General features: G+C 34.7%; 2 protein-coding genes across 2 annotated transcripts in view; one reads left to right on the plus strand and one right to left on the minus strand.

Moving 5' to 3' along the window:
• The window catches only part of IMMP2L (inner mitochondrial membrane peptidase subunit 2), a 478,971-nt gene that overhangs the window by 184,633 nt on the left and 275,256 nt on the right, over positions 1-19,082 (plus strand). The window lies entirely within an intron of this gene.
• LRRN3 (leucine rich repeat neuronal 3) overlaps positions 12,990-19,082 on the minus strand; it is a 35,620-nt gene continuing 29,527 nt past the window's right edge. The window contains exon 2 of the mRNA XM_075152240.1: positions 12,990-15,952. Within this exon, the coding sequence (XP_075008341.1) occupies positions 13,475-15,601 (2,127 nt within the window). The 5' untranslated portion in view covers positions 15,602-15,952 and the 3' untranslated portion in view covers positions 12,990-13,474. The remainder of the gene's footprint in view (positions 15,953-19,082) is intronic.

Below are 19,082 nucleotides of genomic sequence, written 5' to 3' on the forward strand. Positions count from 1 at the left end.
TTAGTTTACCAGAAAATTTATTTTCTAATGTGTTCCTTATTCCCACTAGCCAATGGTATTATCTCATATCCATTTATAAGCTCTACTTATTATCAACTTTCTCCTTTGTGACTGAATGTCTTAATTTTTGCTGCATTTTCCACGTATATTTTCAGCAATTTTCCTGAAGGAATAGGCGGATTCTGTCTCCATTTTTTGTTGCAGTTTGTATCCTTTTTTTTTCTTTTTCAACCTACTCTTTCCACTTGTCTATTTTACTGTTACTAATTACCACATTTCCAGTGGATTATCTAAAGCTCTGAGCAAGGTATTGTTTGGGCTGAATTTTTCCTCTGGACCTTTGGAAATATTTTTATGTTGTAAAGTAGTCTGTGCTTTTCCAAGTTCTTAAATTTCGTGGCACTGTCATCATAGTGGTGAAACTGCATGTTTAGGCATACAGTCTGGGACATTACCATATTCGTAAGAGAATTATCCTTGATCAAAATGAAATTTCAAGCTTGAAGACAGAGTGAAACGTTAAGAAGGAAGGACTGAAGGTATAGAACAAAACCGTGCCCCAAAGAAATTAAATTTCAAAATAATTAGCAGTATCAGAGGAAAGATTTTCTGGATGATCACAGTTTCATACTTTTTTAAAAAGGAGGAATGTAATTTGAATCTTTTTTTCATATTGATGTATTTATTCTAAATTTTTTATATTCCAGAAAAATGGATCCTAGTTATAGCTTGTTACTCATGTCTGCATTGGAAAAAAAGTAGGAAACATTCTTATATTCAGTTTCACAGTCTGTTGCTCTACATTTATGCAAAATCATGCCATTTAAATATGTAGAAGGAGCATCATAATGAAAATGGTAGAATATGAGAAAAGGCATGTAAGAAATTCCTAAGAATTTAGTCCAAAAAAGTAGACTAAATATATTTGAAATAAAGTATGGCCACATATTGAAACCATATGGAAATAGCTGTCTGCATTATGAATACAATTTTAAAATTTAGAAATTTAAAAAGCCTAACAACCTACCTAAACTATAGTGTCTCTGCAAGAAGAACTCTTTGAATCATTTAAAAAGGAATAAAAGGATGGTCCTGATCAACGCTTTGGAGTCATTTCAGCTAAAATATTTCTGCTTCTCTGAGCAGGTTACATCGCATGTATAATCTCTGGGGATGTAGTTCCTCTGCAGAATTATTCAGGTTGGAAGATAAGTCATCTAGTTCAACCTGCTCAAAACAGGGTCAACTATGAATCAGATCATGTTGATTGTGATTTTGTCCAGTTGGGTCTTGAAAACCTCGGAAAGAACGGAAATTTCATAACATGTCTGTGCAACTTGTTCCCAAGATTATTTTCCTCATAATTAATTATTTTTCCTATATCTAGTTAAAGCCCCTGCCCCCAATTTCAATTTATGGTTCTTGTTGCTCATTTTTTTGCTGTGCACCTCAGTAACGTGCCTGGCTCTGTCTTCTTAGTAGCCACCTCATAGATACTGGAAGGCTGCTACTTATTCCTCCCAATCCTTCTTTTTTCCAGGCTGAACAAGCCCAGCTGCTTCTTCTTAGGGCAAGGGCTCCAGCCCCTGACAGCTTGGGAGGCTCCTGCTAAACTCGCTGCAGTCGATCGATGTCTTGTATGTGGGGGCGGGTGAGGATCCAAAATTAGACACAGCATTACAGACGTGATCTAACAAGTGCTGAGTAAAGGGGATTGTTTTCCTCAATCTGCTGGCTACTCTCGTGTTAATACAGTCCAGTAAACTGTTAGTCAACTGTCCTTAGGACCCCCAGGTCTTTTTCAGCAGAGCTGCTCCAGGCACTCCCAGGTTTTTTACTCATTCAGGGGTTAGTCCATTCTAGGTGCAGGATTTTACATGCCTCCTTGCTGAATTTCATGACAGCCTGTTGGCCTAATTCTCCAACCTTTCCAGATCCCTCTAAATGGCAGCCCTGTCCTTAGATATATTGACTGCATACTCCAAATTAGTGTTGTCAGACTGATAAGGACTTTGTCTCATCCTCCACGTCATTGATAAAGATGCTAAGCAGGTTAAATCCCAGAATAGATCACTGAGGAACACCACTTGTGACTGGTCTCTAAACAGTACAAATCATTAACCACTACCTTTTGAGTATGGAGTGTTGTCCAAACTATCATGGCAAGTAATATTTTAGCACCTTTATGTATACAATTTAGGTATATGAATGTGGGATCTTTCCCAGATAATCGGGAGTGATATTAAGCTAATATGCCTTTCTGTCAGACTAATAATGTTCAAATGCACTTGGACCCAAGCTAGTAAAAGCCTTGAAGTGCTGCACAGCTGCTGAATTAGCTGGACTTGCTAATTCAGATCTCTCCAAATTGCATCTGAGAGGCATCTTTAAGTGTAGATATATCCTCAGAGAGTCAACAGATCAACTCTGTTTTTACATACAGACACCTAGTTGGCTTATTCAGTCTCTCTTACTTCCAAGTTTTCACTGAGTTTTCAGTTAGTTTACTAACAGTTTAAAAAAAAAAATCCCTTTTTAAAAAAGTTTCTGTTACTGTATTCTGTCTCTTCTGCCTCTTTTGCATCAGTATTTTCATATATAACTTAATATATTAACTTGTATAACTTAATATTAAATGGAATCATTCTTGTCTACCATCTTTCCTCTTAATTTTTTTTTTTGTTCTCTTTGTTCTTCCCTCTACTCTCCCTTTTCCTTTTTCTTCAAGCTTTTAGTCTATGTGATAATGATCGACTTCTTTTTTAGTGAAATACACTTGTTTTGGATATGATTTAGAACAAACTTGAATACACTCCAGTGTCTTTTGTTATTGCTTTTAAATGGATTTTTTTTAGTTAATCCTTTAGAATTAATTATTTTTAAAGGATTTTGAGGCTTCTTAAAAGCAACAATACAAATTGCTGTGGCTCTGGTAATGTTTAGAAAAATCACAAACTTTAATTGGTTATTAGTAGCATTATAATTGATACTGTTAAGCAGCTCCTGGACCTTGAGCTCTGTCTTTAATTAGAGGCAGCAGTGTCTCCTACCCTCTGAGATTTCTTTATGATAGTATTTGGCTTAATAACACAGGGTTATCAGCTTTCAATTGTCTTCTGGATGAAACCTCCCAAATGACACTACCTGTTGTATCTGCCTTCCTCATTTTAGCCAGAATTTCCAAGCTTGCTTTTCTTCATTGCTTAAGCATTTACTTCTTTTCACTTTCTAACAAATATTTTTGTACTCCTTGTTTTACAATTAGTATTGTAACTTTTTCCTTGACACTTAGTGAATTATGACTCATAAGGTATGGAAATTACAATTTGTCTCCCAAGCATGATTGTTTCCTGTTGATTTCAGAATACTCATAAGGTCAGGCTTCTTACAGCTTTTTTCTGTACTAAATATTTTGACCAAATCAAAGCACATACTCCTGCTGTCTTGTCCTTCTCCCCCATTCTTGTTAAGTCTTGCCTTCATCTGAAACTTCTGGATCTGTATATTTCATGGTATCTTCAAGCTCACTTGTTTTCCCTGGCTGTTTCTTCATCGCTTTATCATTAATTTTTCTCAGTTTTTGATAATTCTGTCACTTCCTCTTGTTCAAAATTTGCTTCCAACTACTGGCTTGTCTCTTGCTACCTTTAATTCTTGTGTTACCAGGATGGGCTGTTAGACTCAGTGTCTTAACTCATTCCTCTTCAGCAATCTTTCCTATACCTTTCCTCTACTCTACTTTTCTCCTTCACCATCATTAAAACTACTCGTAGTACCTCTTTGTTCATTCAACTTATTTTTTCTCATATTTATTGATTTGATGCTGCTGCAAACTTGATTTTTCAGCAATTTTGTCCTCTTTGGCCACATTTTTCCGGCTCTCTTCTTTTCTGGTTTGTTCTAAAATATTTCGATCATCCTATGTTACAATTTGGTTTTTACCATTGACTTTTCTACCATTGAGTATCTATAGTTTCTGATTTTTCCTCACTTTTATTTGTAATACTTACATGGTCTGCCCTTGATCTGTTAGCAACATATGGTAAGGTTTGTAATCTACCATTTTTTTGTTTTAAATATTTTTTTCCTTCCTTAGACTTTCTCTCTGTTTTCTGAATATTTATGAGATGGTTTCCACACTCTTGATTAAAGTAAACCCCTACTCACTGGAAAGTCATCTTATTATACATAGTTTGGTATATTTAATGTAAGGATTCAAGCAAGAAGAATTTAGATTATTTTATACACATCCAGTGTAATGGAATATTAATTTTGGGAAGGGAAAAGTAGAGTTCTGTGCCAGAATGTTAAACAAAAGAAGAGATACTGATAGTGGGAGAATGATGTTGCATGACATACAAAGACAGGGGACTTCCAAGTGTAAGATAATTGAAGCAAAAAGAAATTTTCAAATGAAGGAGACAAAAGGAGGAGGAAGACAAGCTGAAATGAGAAATCCTGTAGGAAGATAATTGATAGTTAGAGATGAATAGCAGGAGCAGGCTCTTGCAAACTTTAGGTCGGGAGGAGTAAGAACCTGAGGGAAAACTATATTATTTGTGGTATCTTAAAATAAAGTCATTTAGAATGTATTCTAAGGCATATTGCTTTTGTTTGTAATTAGATAATAACTGAACATACAGAACATTCCTTTGCTGGTATACTTCTAGACTATCCAATATTTCTTTAATGGATATTGAATTATTTAATCCTGAAACAGATATTCTTCACAAAGTATTCTGTTCTAAACATTTTAAATAAATAATATTGTTCTTTTCATGTTTTTTCTTAGTTGAAACTATATGTAATGTTTGATAAATGAATGATGTACATTGATTTTACACTATCTTTAGTAGAGCCATGCATATGCAAATTTTTGAGGGCTGTGAGTCAGATAGATAGGTTCATGGGGTCAGGCATTTGATCATCCAGGGGCATGCTTCATAATGTCCAAAACAGCCAAACAAGTCAGAATCTAGTATCTGTTAAATTCAGTGGAAGTTACACACCTAAATGCTTTTGCTGTATGAGGAAGTACTGGTGGGCACTTCTCTACCACACCTCTTGATGTGGTAGAGAAAAAACCCACAACTCTTTGACAATATATTTTTGTTTCTTTTATTCTAAACTATTTGGTTAACCGATGTTCAGGTTAGCAGGAGACTTTTCTCTTTGGTGTACGTGCTTTGGTGTAATGTGTTTATTGATATATGCTTATAAATTGTAATATGCTTTTGAAAGCCTGGATGAATAATAAGATTATTCTCTTTCTCTTTTCTCTTTCTAATAATCCAGACATTACACAAGCTAGAAATAAAATTACTCTAGCAGTAGTGGACATCATCCATTTTAATCAGCTTTTCTAAGACCAAAGGAGAGAAAGTGAACTTTAGTTAACATAATGTCATTTAAGAAGAGTTGACTGTTGAGGTAGGTGGGGGAACAGACTGCAGAGTTTTCAGGCTTGCAATTTTCCTCTGGCTACACTTGAAATTTTAACTCAAATCCACAAAACAATTCAGCTTTTTTGTGTTCTTTTTTTTTTTTTTATGTAATTGTGCAGAAATGATAACAAATAGCATAGAGAAGGATATTCTGGAAGTACATTTCATAGGAGACAGGGAAAAAGATGAAGCATTAATGAAGTAGAATGTAGTTAAAAAGGAGGGCTGCATGCCCATGCTGGTGTGATTTAGTGTAAGAGCAAACAGTAGATAAATGCTAAATGAATGAAAGAAATGTGAAGAGTGAGAGAGAGGTTGAAGTTCCTGGATGGAAGAAAAGGAAGAAATTTTGAATTGGGCTCGTAATAGCCTGAAAGGCAACAGGGTGATTTGGACATGATAATGTAAATATACATTTGTAAGTGCTGTGACAATGGACAGTGCTATTCTGGACTTGTCAAACTGAGAGTCTGGAAGTCATGGGGATACATTTCATTCTAGCTTGAGTACTGCAATCCTCTTACATGACTGTAGAAGAAATGGAGTTGAGGTAGTGGTGTGCATGTGTTATGTAATTTAGGTATAGATAGGCAAACTTGTACAAGAAGGTATTTTAGGAGAAAAAAGTATTGTTTCACATTTTGGAATATATTGTGTGGCACATGAATATTCAATATAGCACTTAGTTTGCTAAAAATGGGCATGTACTTGTCATAAATACCTGCAGAACATTTATGAAATAGATTATGTAAGACTTTAACACTTAAAGTTGGTAAACACTTTAATTTTTATAAAGCACAAAACCAGCAGTAAATTGGTAAAATGCACATGACCATATTTTAGCGTGTCAAGTCAAAGTAATATAAAATGGATTTATAGAACTTAATTTTTCTCAGAAGCTATCATTGTATTGCCGTTTACACAATAGTCTGACTAATTAGACAAAAATGCATTTTTTAAATAGCTACCTAAATAATACATATTTACCTGTGCAATTTTATAGTAAATGTTAAGGTAAGATTAAATTAATCTAAGAGAGTATAATTGATAGTAACAGTTTGATTTAATTTAATCCTTTTATTACCTGATATGTAAAGAAAGACATAGCTGATTACCTGTATTTTAATGATGGTAGTTGCTTTAGTGAGACTAACTTTAAGTAACTGTTTTTTATTTTGTGTAATTATTTGACACTTTGCACTTAATTTAAAAGTGATAATTCTAACTCTATTTGTAGCCCTATTATCTTCTATTTAAATGTTAGAATATAGGAGTAGATGATTTTCATCATATGGTTCTAAGTCCTATAAAATCATTCCACCATTATGTCAAAGCATTGTCTTTTAGCTGTCTTTCGTAGTCTTCAGACAGTAACCCAATTTCTTTGGTGGTATAAAGTATTAAGTTGTATGTTTTTAAGTATAGCTGAAATTCATGCTAGGGACAGAAATAGAAAGACATTATAAATGTTAACAGCACAGAGTACAATTTCATACAAAAAAATAAGAATTTCTGACAAGATTCTTCCCTCAAATGTTATTCCCAACAGCCATCTCAATTGTGCTCACATGCTAAATGACAAAACTGTAAACCCTTTGACCTGTAAAGTGTAGTATATGAATGCTATAATGCTTTCTTTATACAATCTAGGTCTTGACTGGAATAAATGTGTGTAGATGAAGACTATCATCACTGCTTTTTCAAAATTAGTATTAGATATTTCTCTTTGAGGTTTGTCTGTCTTTGACCAGTGCAAAGCCCGTGTTTATTCTACTTTTAAAAGGAGCATGTTCCTCCTTCTCTGTTGAGGTTCTGAAGCACAGCTAATTAACTATCAGGAAAGCTTTGAGATTTGTTTTTGTGTTTCCTAATTATTCAGTTAGCTTGAAAAGCAGCATTCATTTTCTTCTCAGTTTTGTGTTGTCCATGCTGTTGCACACCTCAGTTCGGGCATGCCTCACTCCTTTTTTTGTCTTGCAGAGATAATCTTCCCATTTATTTATCTATCCTTCAAGGTTAAGTGATCCAGATGGTGTAACTGCTAGGCTTAAAAAGATGAACAAGGTCATTCTTTCACTGTTGTGATGTCACTAGAGACCATATTTAGTGAGTTTAGTCCTTAAAAAAGGAAGATAAATACGTTCATTTTTTCATCTTGATTTCTTCCTTGACTTCTGTCTTCTATTGATAGAAGAGGCTCTTGTTGCCCTACTGGCCCTTGTTCTGGCACCTACCTCTCAGGTCATCTTAAGTGCTGGAGAGTGAAATAAGTGCATGCTTCTGTTGGAGTCCAATTCTTATTTGCTTTTTCATCTGCAGCATTAGTCTGAACTGAAGGGATCACCTATGAATACCTTGTTATTAATATGGGACTCTTCATGTTTGCTTCCTTATCTGTGTGAACCTGAGAGCTGTCTATCTGGCTAACAACAATGTTGTCTGATCAAATCCGCACTGTGCAAGTAGTGACAGGCAGTCTCAAGGTGATATATTATGCCAAATGTCATGGAGGTATCCTACTCTTGCATTGGTCTTGGGAAAGAATGCAAATGTGCATGACATATGGAGATAAAGAGTAAAGTTGGGTTGGACTGTCAGAAAGAATCAACCTGAACATTTCATGATGATGACTTGGAAAGTAGTTTTGTCTCATGTGTGGAAATTTTGAAGCAGAAAGCAGTATCTAGGACAGGAGCTATAGCCTTCCTTGACCCTTAATTTAGCACTGAGCTATGGAAGACTATCATCTCCTGTACGTACAGCTGTCCTCAGCACTTGTTTTCACTTGAGCTCTAGCTGGGACACACAATGAGAAAAGTCCTGTATTCAGAGTAGTGCTTAGAACTCAATAATCTGTAGATCTTGGTAGTCTCTTTAATGGATAATTCTTGGAAGGAAGAATATGATTATTTACCATGGCTGTTACATTCTTCTAAGAAGTTATTTCAGTATGGAAGTGTTTTTCCATATACTTTCCTTACTTTCCTTTCTCTATTTTAGTAGACAATTACTACTAAAAGAAATACTGTTCTATGATTGAGGTGTCTTCTTGACTGTTTCTTCTCAATGTCTTGATTTTACGTTTACTGCTTGTTTAGATAATCTTTCTCTTGTTTTGATAATCTTTCTCTTTTTCTGTTGTGGCTTAGCATTTTCTCTGAGTATCTATTTAGCTTTTTCCTGAGAAGATTGGTTCCAATTATTTCCAACGGTATTAAATTGGAAGCTATTCAAATGACACATTTGGTATGTCAACCAAATGACCTACCAAAACAATTGGTTTGGAAGGTCAACCAATATTCCAGAAAGATGCATTTTTTTTTTCTACCTAGCTGTTTATTCCAACATCTTTGTACTGTTGCTCGTGGGACCCAAAAGTGCTCTAAAAAGATCACTTCTATCTATCGCTTCCCCACAATTTTACTCAAGATATCTTTCTGTAAATTATGTTGTGATGAAGTCTCATGATATTCAGTAGGCAACACCAGTAATTTTTTACTGTGGATATGTTTCTAGTCATCTTGTTTCTTACCTCTATAAAAATTGCATGCAGTTGTTAATCTATTTCCAAGCACATTTTCATCTTTAGCATGAGGTGAATTGTTAGTCTTGGTTTGTCTCTAGTGGTTTGTTTTCAATGGCTATCTTACCTTCTCTATTCCATTTAACTATATCCTTCAAAATGTCTTATGTAGTTTTCATACTGAAGCTTGCATACTTATTGTACACTTTCTGCTATGTAAAGTTTCTTGTCTTGTCAATGCCATACCTCCACGCTGGTTTTACTCCATTCAGTTCATTAATAAGAATTGTTTTCTTCCTTAAGTCTGACAGAGTGATACTTTTCAATTTTTCCGCTCTAAAACCTCAATTCTTTTGGTACTGTCTAGTATGTGAACTTATTTTCTAGACTATATAGCCACCTTTTTCTGAAATGTCTCTTCTGGTTTCAGATAACAAAGAATATTTTATAAGATTATTGTTGATCATTGTGTCTCTTCTATTACTGGTCAGCACAAGATTGAGGGAAGAATCTCCATTTCTTTTTAAAGTTACCTTGAGGTCACTGCTTAAGGTTATACAAGCAGAATAAGTTTTATTAGTGGATTTTGGAAATGGAAATTTCCTTTTAGGATGTAAATAAACATTTATTCTGTGATCTTTTATTGAAGTTTTTAGCTACTATTTGGAATTATGATTTCACATCATTATAGATAAACCAGAAGCTTAAATGTACATATGTAAGTTAGCATTTGGCTGTGTTAGCTGATGGAATGCTGGAATTGATTTTTGTAAATGTTTTACCAAGATGTAAATGCTTAGTCTTCTTATGAATAGAACACGAATTTTCAGTGTAGTAGCTGATAGAAAGAAGTAAGGTAACTGAATTAAAAAATTGGATTAAAAAGTCTTTTCAGTTTTATGTTTTGGGTATTGCCTAGCCAGACATTTCAAACACTTGTGTGTTTGAAATACATCTCTCTTTCATTAGTAACATGTTTCAGAATGAGGTTTGCTGTGAAATGCCAAGATAAAGTTAATCTATTTCTGAGCTACTGTTTTCTGGTTTGAATAATCAGTAAGTACTGCTTTTAATGCATTGGATTCCTGAGAGAAAACTATTAAATAAATGGAAAGACAGGTGTGTAACAATGCTTTTCTCTGTTTTTGAGGAGATTAAATGTAGCTCGTTGTCAGTTCCTACCTCCGTTAAAGAGAGTAAACATCCCAATTAATAAAAGACAGCAAAAATTTTAGCCCTATGTCTTGTGTGGAAAAAACAACCTTTCTGTAAATGAAGAGATTATTAAAAAGTATACTATACCACCATTAGGAAATTCTTCCTATACTTTTTCAATAGATTCTACTTTGCTGAAAAAATTGTTGTTAGATTTTTTTGGTGTATGCCTGTGGAGTGATGTAAGTTAAATATACATTAAGCTATTAAAGCTAAAAGGTGGATTTATTACTTCCTAAGGACCCTCGGGTTTATAGAGTAGTATATCTGTGGAAGGAACAGCTATCCATTTTTACATACAGCTACACAAGAATCCCACTGCTCACCTGTAGCTTCTGTGGGGATTTTAACATGTCTTTGTCTTGAGTGTCTTTGGTCATGAAGAAATAATGAATCTTTTTAGAGATTTGTTAGGCTAATATCATGGAGATGTTTCTGTGTAGATATTAAAGATGTTATGTTTCTGTGGCTAGTAGGTGGTCCACAGTACTGCCATTCAAAGCATTGCCATGTATTCTACAAGATACTACTGTATAGTAGATAAAATAATGCAATACAGTTATAATGAAATAAAGGTCTGCAGACAGGCTAACATGTTGCTAATAGAACAGAAGTACTTCACACACACACACACAAGTCCATATAATAAAAGGATCAAACAACCATTCATTAATCAATATGCATGTTGAAGTCTAATTTAAGTGGGTTTAAACAGCCTCACCTCCAACATGCTTTTTGCCTTTAACATGTTCTTACAGTAAATAGAATTTGATCAAAAAAAATCACTAAACTTACTTTTCTGTTAGAAACATGTAAAATTTCAATTTAAAGGTATTTAAAACCTCAGTAGAATACTGAAGAATTGTAATGCTGTTATTATATAAGTTCATGAATAAATGGATGTTGATATTAACTTGATTGTACTAGTAAGTATGTCTTTTAAAGTTTTAATCTAATTCTGCCAATGTTTCTTTCTGCAAATCCTTTGGTAAGGGTGAGAACTCTTTGAAGGGATATTCTTGTTCTCATTATTGCAGTTGTATTCCTTCTTTGTAACTCCATCAGTTAAGCACCCCTACCAAATCTCAAATGTTTTATTCTATGAGTCACTAAAATTCTGTGATCTTGTAACCTATTGTAGAGACACTGTTGACCCTGTTCTTATGGACATTTTCCTATTATTTCTTAAAGTTTCACTTTTGAGTGATAGCAGTGAAGGCATATTTGCACAAATAAAGAATATTACTCAGTGATGGTTAATTACAGAAGATGCATCGTGTTGGCATGATGAAAAAAAACCCTCAACATATTCTTTCAGAGATACTTTCAGAAAAAGGAACTTATAAAGTTATAAACTAGCTTCCTCAAGGTCATGTGAGAGGAAGATTGCAAAGCTACTTTAAGAAAATGCAATTCTATTTCTCTTTTTTGGGGATATAAAGGAAATAATTTACATCCTAACAATTAGAATAGGACAATCTATTTCTTCTTAAAAGGTATATTTTCATTTGGTATAGTACAATTCAATTTCTGAGATATATCTAGCTACATTTTAGCTCTCAGAAGTTTAGTATGAAAATTCTTCTATATGAAAATGCATTTTATATGTCAACAAAAACTTTTAATGAGATATTTAAATAAGGTACTTATTCGGGGGGGGGGAGGAAATCTTCTTATCAGTGCTCTCCATTAGACTTGTATTTTGTGCTGGTTTGTACCGTTGTGCAGAGATGTTTTTGCCTGAAAATATTAGATTCTCATTTCGAAGCTCTAAGAGTTGTAAGTTCTAAATGTTGCTTGACTCCAAAGGTAAACATACAGATATACCTACAAGTTCTTGCTGACAAGTACAATATCTGCTTGGTGATGGGTTCCGTTTTAGCTACGTCTTCTGGCGGAACAGCTCCTCTCCAGGAGCTGCCCGTGGTGCTGAGATCTGTCATGCCATCGCAGCGGTTAGCTAATAAATTTCAATATACCTTTATGTGCGATAGTGATTGATCAGATTTGTAAACTTCCTTCTTCAGGGAAATATATCGACTCTATGAAGATCCTAAGTTTTGGTAGTTTAAAATTAGTATCAGGTTCTTCTTTCTGCCTTTAACAACTTTGAAAATTGCCTTTACATAATTTAAAAATCCTAGGATTTAACTAGGAAAAGGACATCTTTAACATGAAAGCAAGTTATTCATTAGTTCTAGGTAAAACGAAATTATTTTTCCATGTTATAACTGTTTATAGACCAATAATATTTTGAAAGTATACAACAAACTAAAAATAAGAAAGAAAACCTTAATATCATTTAAACTGTTCAAACTATCTGAGTTCCCTGTATGGCCAGCCTAAAGTTCAGACATTACTAGTAACTGAATTACTCTTTTGACTGAAGACAAAATATTGGATTTATATTATCTGCGTCTAAACATTGCATTTAGTTTTCAGGCTTCTGGGAAAATACCAAAGCAGCTCAAAACTTGCTGTTATCAGTAGCTAACAATCTATTTCCCTCTCATTCTTGTGTCTCCTTCCCACCCTCCTTCTCTCTTCTTCCTCCCACAATAAGCAATGTGTAAAATATGGTTATTATTATATGTAAGTACTTTATAAAAATATTTATTGTGTGGTTTATTGCAGTTATACAGCCTAAAACCAGCAAAAATATCCTATGTGCTCAGATTGGCATTTCAGCAAGAGAATATGTAAGGAGATATTTTATCAGACATTAGAATGAGTTTGTTTATTGTCAGACAAGAACTCCCAGAATGTTTTTTTTTAGAAACAAACAAGCCAAAAACTATTTTGATTTTAATCAAAAATGTATTTTCCTCATAAAAAAAATTCACATACTCACTGTGTCTACTCTACAGAATTTGTCCATTTCATTACACCATGTGTCAATCCTAGTATATCTGTTCACTGCAAAAACTCGTGGCTAGTGTGTGTAATACAACACAGGAGGAGGTATTGCTCAGTTCCACTACTTTTATATAATAATAATAAAAAAAAAATACAGAAAATGTTCTTGGCTACTTGCACTGTATTCCAGACTTCAAAGTCCCATGAAAGTTCTAGAAAATGAAGTTAATCTTATTTGGTTGGTAGAATACCCTTAGAAGCCAGTGAGTTAAAATTCTTCTCTGGTGCTGAGTCAGTACATACTCCCATTTGTTGGCAGCAGCAAAGTCCAGGCATCTAGTTCCTAAAAGAAATACTTTTTCTTGTTGCCTTTTTATTCAGCACAAATGCAGTCATGTGCTTTTTATTTCAGAAGTTAAGTAATATACTGACATATTTATGACATATTGGTTGGTACACCTATTACAGTTGCTTTTACTTCCATTGCTGTGCTTTTTTCTTTACCCATGTCCCAAAGACTGATTAGAGGGGGATAAAGCTCATTGAGTGAGAAGGATTGTTTCTTCAGGTAATTCTTTAGATAGCTGCGTCCAACATCATAGTTCATCTCTCGTGAGATGCAGCTGTAGAGATATATCACAGAGATGATTCCCAGAAGAGCACCAAGGCAGGCGAGGAATCCAATTATGTTGTTCTTTTCATAACCTTTCACTGCCAAGTCCAGTCCTTTTGTGGTTACATTGACACATTGTTTCTTATTCTGTGAATATATAGTGGGAATATCTATACAAATTTTGTATTCAGTTGATGGATTTAGATGTGTAAGATTATATACCTTTATATCAGATGGTATTCGAGCGCTCTGTGCAGCCTGAGAGTTTTCAGCTTTCAGAAAGGCTGTCCATCTAACACTGGACTTCAGAATTTTAGAACTTGCTTTCCATGAAACCAAAACAGAATTAGATTTTATATCTTTTATTTTAATATTCAAAGATCCATTGCTGTCCTGAGGGAAGGAGCCGTCCACTTTAATCATGACTGACTTTAGGTCTGCCCCAACTAAATTTGTTGCTATACATGTGTATAAGCCACTTTCTTTTTGTGTTACATCACTTATGTCTAATGTTCCTTCAGAATGAATGTAGTATTTATTAGAAATAGTATTAGGCAAAAGTTTGTGTCCTGATGGTGTTATCCAGTAGATTTCAGGTTCTGGTTCTGCTGTTGCTCTGCAGTGTAAGGAAATATGGCTGCCAGTTTTTAAATCCAGAGTAGATGGAAAGCTTTCAGGAGCTATCAGGGGGAGACAGATTTCCATCATTTCCCGGAAGTGTATCTGTCTCACGTTCTGGCCTTGGAATTCAGGAGGGTCTACACAAAACAGGGACTCTGGCTCCATGAAGCGAATGCTTGTTTTATTCATGTTAATCCAGCGGATGACACAATCACATCTAATGGGATTGCTGTGTATACTAACTTCTTTGAGGTTAGGCAAGGATTCTATTGTACTGCGGTATAGGGCACTCAGCGCGTTGCTGTTGAGCATGAGCGATTCCAGCTTGGGAAGTCTGTAGAATGCATTTGGATGAATATATGATAATCTGGGGTTATTGGTAGCTTCTATTTTTCTTAAATCTGGCAAATTATCAACAGCAAGACTATCTATAGAAATCAGTTCAGGCATGTTATTAATTCCTAACTCTTTTAGGTGCAGCATATTGCTAAAATCTCCTCGTCGTATTCTGTTAATGGGATTCTTATTTAGATCCAGAAATTTAAGATTTGTAGCCTTTTGAAGAGCAATGTGGGGCACTCTAACAAATCTGTTGTCGTAAAAGGAGATGCTTTCTAAATTGTCAAGGCCAACCAAAGCATTATCTGGTATTTCAGTGAGATTTATGCCTGCTAAAACTAGGCTGCGAAGGTTGATAAGAGGCTTAAAGTTCATATCTTCGATTCTGATTATTGGGTTTTCTCCAATCATGAGAATTTCAAGATTAGGAGTAGCTTCAAACCACTTCCTGTTGATCATTTGCAGACCATTTGAATTGAGGTGAAGTCTGAGAAGATTATTGAGGCCTATGAAAGCTCCCGGTGCAATCACAGAAAGCAGGTTATGATTAATATAAAGCTCTTGTAAATTGTGGAGTCCAGAGAGACATTCTTCAGGGAGTTCAGTAAGTTTGTTTTCTTCAAGGTACACTGAAAGCAACTGTGGTATCTTTCTAAGATTAATACTGGTCACTGAGGATAAATTGTTCTGAGATAAATCTAGACCAGTTAAATTCACTGGGAAGTCTACTGAATGTTCAATTTTTGCAATATTATTAGTCTGTAAAAGTAGAACCTGTGTGTCGGCAGGCAGTTTGGCTGGAAAATTAAAAAGGCCTAAATCATTACAGTCCACCGTTGGAGCCTCCATATACACAGACCTGGGGGTGAACCATGGTCTGATCTCACATATACATGACGCTGGGCAATCTGCTTTTTTTCCTACAGCTTGTACTAGTGCAGTCATAACTAGGCCAAGTAGAAAATTAATTTTGAGTTGCATGTCCTTCATCTTAGCTCAAATGTTCAGAAAAGTAACAGACACTTTAGTATTCCACAGTTATGGTTTTGCAATTTAGTATGACCTGGTCAATTGATAAAACACACACTTGCATTTGTCAAATGATGATTGTGAAGGACTTTCTTCCTGAGGATAAGTGATAAATTTGCAACCAACTTGTCCAGTAGTAAGAGGCATTTTGTGGAGATGAAGGTCACTCTGTCCTTGATGACATAAAATTGATAAGCTTTGTGAAGATGAAGTATGTATAGATGGTCATAGGAGATTAAGCAATTCATTTATTTAGTAGTATTAACTTCAAATCCCATGATTGATTAGTGTTTGCAGGAATGACAGGATGACCTAAAATATAAGAAGAGGAAATAATTAGTATAAGAAACTATAAAGTTATAAATTAATTTAGCCATCTTTTGCTCTCTAATGTTAATTATTGCAAGTAAGAAAAGAAAATGACTGTGGTGCCTAGAGTATTGTAGTGCTATCCAGATAGCATAAATGAAGTTAATATAGTAATATATCTTTAGACTTGTAGCTTGTCATACATCCAGTGGAGCATTGCTCTACAGAAAGATGAAGATCCGCAAAGTATAAAGCAAAATATATCAGTGAGATTTTTCTACATATTTTAAGGTCCTTTAAAATATTTTCTTTTTTCTTTCAGTTATCACTAGAAGCAGATTGAGTTCAGTTGGCTTTGAAAATGTAAACAGTGAGCAAAATCCTACAGAGCATGAATATTTAACTTTTGAACATGAAGTTTATGAATATAAAGAACATAATATATGTGTAATCAAAGGAAAACGGAATGGTTGGATTAATACACATTCCTAATGATGACATTCTTAGGCAAGCCTGTGAGATATTTATACAGAAATATAGAAAATTGATAATCCACAGGTTTTATAATTTTCTAATTATTTCTGTAGCTGCTGTTTAGGAAGAAAACTTGTTTTTTTCTTTAAAGCGATAATTAGAAAGAAATATGTACTGCATAATAAATAGCTTGTCATCTTGGCAAATTCAGGCTAATTACTGGCTTGCTTATTTTGGCTTCGATAACTTCAATTGTAAGGAATAATAATAATAACAGAAAAGTGTCTTTAGAGTGATAAGAAGGAAAAAAATCTGCACTAGCAATTACTTCTTTGGTCTGTAGCTCTGCAAGAATCTGAAATTTGCTATGAAGTTGCAGATTGTCTTCATGTCGCAAATTATAGTAAAGACTGAAGCCTTAGCATCTTGAAGCATCAAATGTGTTCTCTCCAGATTTTTGGTACTTGCTTTTTCTGGAGAAAGAAAAATCCTACTTTAAGTGTACATTGTGTTCCAAGCCATATAATTCAAAAGTTCCTGTGTTTTCATATATGAAATAGTACACATTAACTGCTTCATTTGCTTCATAATATAGACTTCACACTAACTTTAACCGGACTTTGTCTCAGGAGACTGTCATATGATACACATTTATGCCCTTTATCCCCTTGCCTTTAGTGTTAAAATTTGCAGTGACATTGTTTACAAACTGTAAGATAAGTTCAGTGCTTCACTGACATCGATAATTTTTCAGGTGTTGCTGGTATAGATAGACAGGATTACAAAAATCAAGTGTCAAGGATTTGGATTTTAGGTTTAATTTCCAGGCCCAGGAGGATTGGGCATATTGACCACATAGGCATTCCATATCAGCTCAGAGGAAAGGTCTTGGACCATGTTGAGTGACATGAGCATTGGGCCAATTTGCAGTACATTTGGCAAGTCTTTGAGGCTGCTGTCTGTGTTATGTACATTTAAGGACATTTAATATTTTATTTTAACATGTAAGTGTATTAATAAAGTGAACAGACAATGTGTGAGATAAATATACAGAAAACATTCTGCTGTTTTGAGGATTAATAATATGTACGCAAATGGCCCAGTTTATATTGAAATGCAAAGACATGGTGATTGAAGTAGTAAAAATGTAATCTGTTCCTTTGTTCTGGGAAATGAGATGAACTTGAGGCTTGCAGAAAAATAAAGGTTTGCACTGGACAGTTGATACCTATAACTTGCTCTTAATTTTGCCACCAGAAGGCAAGATGATATGGCTGTAAGGAGTACTGTCCCATTTACCAAAGATTTCAGTAGAAAACATTCTATGCCAAATGCACAGATGTAATTCACTATGTAGGGAGAAGAGAGGATGGGTGTGGGTAGAAATTTTTTGAGTCGTGTTCTTGATGCACTTTCTAAAGCACATGTCCCATTGACTTCTGGAATTTTATTTGGATTGTATATTAAAAATGTATCTGTAAATACAAAATGTGAGCTTCAAATAATTGAAAGGCCATTGGAAATCTTACCTGAATAGTAAATTAATTGAGATTCAATGGACTGCTACTGCAGCTATCAAATCTCAGCATTTTGATCCAACTATGACACTCAGGGACTTCTGCTCAGTAGAAGTACTGGGAAAGTATTCTGGTTTTCTGCTCCTCCCTGGACATTTGCTATTGGCCACTGTGAAAGATAGGATGTGGCCCAAGATGGACTTTTCATGTGTGTCCCAGGTACCTGAGAGGCTGTACCAGTTAAAGCACGTAAACTACTACATTTTCATGTACATAGAGCCAACATCGTCCTGGATTTGAGTTTATACTCCTCCTGAGTTTATACTTCAGCTTCTATGGGATTCTCAAGCCAAAACCAAGGGCACCAGTGCACATTTTCTTGTCTCATATATATGACATATATTAAGAGCAGAAGGCAGCAAAAAAGAAGAGGTTGGAGATTCAGGTTGAAATTCTTCTTTATGATTTAATCTGATGTCTTTTCTCTTTCTGGTGAACGCTCCAGCTAATAAGCCACCAACTCAAGCTCATATGGTGTTCTAGCATAAATCTTTCTTATTTCTCCAGTTAAAGTGCTTCTGCCTTGTATAAAATATTCACTGGGGTTGAGTGCCTTGAATAACAGATTGTAGAATAATTTTCACACTCTCTCCCAGCCTGCAGGGTCATCGTTCCAAAATACACTGTTTCACTTCAGAAAGATTTTTGATTTAAGTAGTGTTATATCTATGTAGTATTTTACATGAAAATGATTTGGTATTAACTATCATTTAATGAGTGGAATAAAAGAATGTTTCTGGAGTAGTATGGACATCCATGGTGGCTTATGAGATCATAGAATCATAGAATAGAATATGTCAAGTTGGAAGGGACCCATAAGGATCGTCGAGTCCAATTCCCTGCTCCTTGCAGGACAACCTAAAGCTAATATGACTGTAGTACACATCATATGACATAGTACACAAAAAAGTGAAGTAGTGAAATGTACAGCAAAAATTGTATAGAATCATTTGAGTGGCAAACATTTTTGTTGGTCTTTTTGTTTATAATAGTATTGTTGCATGACTGATATACAATGTTGACAGAGAAGGTAAAAAAACGTGGATTACTGATGTTTTCTGGTCCCACTTGAAGAGATCAAA

This window comes from Calonectris borealis, chromosome 1, assembly GCF_964195595.1.
Source record: "Calonectris borealis chromosome 1, bCalBor7.hap1.2, whole genome shotgun sequence".
Taxonomy (NCBI): Eukaryota; Metazoa; Chordata; class Aves; order Procellariiformes; family Procellariidae; genus Calonectris; species Calonectris borealis.